General features: G+C 33.9%; 1 protein-coding gene across 1 annotated transcript in view; it reads right to left on the bottom strand.

Annotated features, from left to right (window-relative positions):
- Window positions 1–233: 233 nt before the first annotated feature.
- LOC113093115 (receptor-type tyrosine-protein phosphatase gamma-like) overlaps window positions 234–2,738 on the bottom strand; it is a gene marked incomplete at its 3' end in the record, with an annotated part of 65,760 nt that continues 63,255 nt past the window's right edge. Inside the window, exon 14 of the mRNA XM_026258955.1 lies at window positions 234–325. Coding sequence (XP_026114740.1) covers window positions 234–325 — 92 coding nt within the window. The remainder of the gene's footprint in view (window positions 326–2,738) is intronic.

Raw genomic sequence — 2,738 nt, 5'->3', positions numbered from 1 at the left:
AATAAAATGAACTTCTTTCAAAATAAAATGAATATTATTATACTAACCCCAAACTTCTGAATGACTGAATGATAGTAAAGGTGTGGGTTTTAATATAATTTCATTAATTATTTTACTATTTAGTGTATAAACAATATGCAATCTGTCTTAACTACTTGTCAGCAGGTCAGGTATATTTATAAATAAAGCTATTGTAGCATGGTGTGTTTTCGTTTGTTTGTTTAGCTGCTCACCCGCTGTAGACAGGACGGGGAAACTGTCATTGCGGCTCACTCTGGGAGAGTTCCTGTCTTCAATGTACACATGTGCGGTCTGGAAGAATCTCCTATGAACAGAAAGGGTCTCAGTTAGTGGAAAGTAGGTAATTAGGAGGATTTTAGACAGCTCCTTAATTCCGAGAAGCCTGAGAATTGCTGTTAAGGTGATCACTTCACGTCCAAGTCTTAATTTACAAAGCACTTTAGATGTCAAGCTGTATAGTCCTTGATAGTGCTGTTTTGAACCGTGTTTCAGCCTGCAATTTTAGTCTCAACTCTGAAATCAGTCCATTACTACAAAAGAATGAGTATACCAACTATATTGCTTAAATATACTGTACATATGTATGACAAAATACAATTAAATACCAAGATTTTTAAACAAAATGTACTTGTTATTATTACCAGTAGCATTAGTATTTAGGCATGTATTGAAACAAAATAGCAATAATAAAAAACAAAAATATTTGAAAACAGAATGAAAAATAAAATATTTTTTTATAAATATTCTCTCTCTCTCTCTCTCTCTCTCTCTCTCTCTATATATATATATATATATATAAATATATTTATAAAAAGTTATTTATTTTTCATTCTGTTTTCAAATATTTTATTGTTTTTTATTATTGCTATTTTGTTTCAATACATGCTAAATACTAATGCTACTTTATTTTTTATTTTTTCATTGGATGATTGAAACTTTTTTTTCAGTGTGTATTTATTTATGCATTTATCTATTTTTTCAATTATTCCATGCTACTTATTGAGTATTTATTTTCACAACATAACTTCTGTTAGTTGTACAAATGTGTATGGAATCAGCTGAGGCTAAGAATCACAAAACAGCTAAATATTGGATGAATGAATCAGCTCAGCAGGCATATATCAGTTTATCATTATTAATATGAACCATGCACGGAATTTTAAATCCATTCAACTACTTCTTAATATTGAATAACACCCTGTCTTTAATAATTGGAACATTTTCAACAGCAACAAATTAAGATCATAACATCATGACAGTGATTCAAGATCTTTAAAATAAAGTTAGGCAAACTCATATTAAAGTCTTCCCCAACACATTTTTTTTTTTTTTTAATTAAAAAGCATTAGCTCATACAGAAACCCACAGAAGTCTAGTTCCCACTGTAGGTTTCATAAAATATACATGAACAGCAAAGTGATGATACCAAATATCCAGTCAAACTTTGCACGCACAACTCCTGCTACCTTGGGATCGATCTTTTAAAAATCTGTCTTTTATTTCATTTTCAGTGCACAAAAACAGACCCCCCCCCACCATGCTATTCCCATGAAGCATTTGTATAAGCATGCCCCTACCTGTACTTTATGCAGAGCAATGAGCAGATGCTAGTCATCCTTGGGAGGTGAGATAAAAAGAAACAAAGATGCTCTGAATGTCCGCTGAGCTCTGATAAAGGAGGGGGGCTGGAGGACTGAGGAAAGAGGATGAGGGGGGACAGGAACTCTACACTAATGACCTTTTTATGATGGGGGATCTCTCATGTGTTTACAGATGTTAGACTAATGGTGTAGAAGGGCCCTTCAGTGAAAGTTTTTAAACCCTGTGGTCTAATCCTTTAGAATGCAAAACAGGCGAATGGTAAAGAGTAAATATAACCTCTTATCGCACCCCATCTGTGACTGCTTTAACTCATAGGCGATCTCATGCGTACGTGTAGAAATGTACCACGGAGACGAGTGCAGCATCTTTGGTCTTTAATGGGCATCTGTGAGTCTGAGCAGATTGAAAGCCTCTGAGCCGTCCAGATGGAACCCTGCCTACATAAACCTCTCAGTAGCCTATCGCCTTGGCAACATCATAACTTCATTTTAAGCAAATAATAGCATACATTTTTTTTCTTGAAATTTGACAGTGGTTAAGTCTTGACGTTCTCGGAGGAGCAGTTGCATCTCATCACTTGTCTTCCCTCCACTCAATTAACAGATTGATTACCATGCAAACAGTCTTTTCATTCACTTTAACTGTCACTGATCGACCTCTTATAAAACGTCAAGTGCTCAAATCAAACTGTTCTTATCTTCTCCTTTCAAGCTGCATGATTTGTCAGTTGACGCAATAGCTTTGCAATTAGAAACTTGCAGGCAAAAATTTGTCGAAATTAGCCGTGCTTTATAAGGATGTGAGGTTGGTTCTGTTATTATTAACTAAATCTAAAACCTTTAAAATCATTTAGGTCATTAAATTTAGAAAAATTAGATGAAAGATTTCCAATAATAGCGCATCCAAAATAAAAATTCTGTCATCTTTTATTAATCCTGATGTTGTTCCAAACCTTTATTGGTTCCTTTCTTTTCTTGAACACAAAAATAAGATATTTAGAAAAATATTTGTATATAAACAGTTGATGGTAGCCATTGACTTACATGTATTTTTCCATACTGTGGAAGTTAATGGCTACGGTCATTCTTCATTTTTGGTTGAACCATCCCTTGAAC

This window comes from Carassius auratus, unplaced genomic scaffold (genome assembly GCF_003368295.1).
Source record: "Carassius auratus strain Wakin unplaced genomic scaffold, ASM336829v1 scaf_tig00214880, whole genome shotgun sequence".
NCBI classification, from domain to species: Eukaryota; Metazoa; Chordata; class Actinopteri; order Cypriniformes; family Cyprinidae; genus Carassius; species Carassius auratus.
This window is presented reverse-complemented; position numbering and strand designations above follow the sequence as displayed.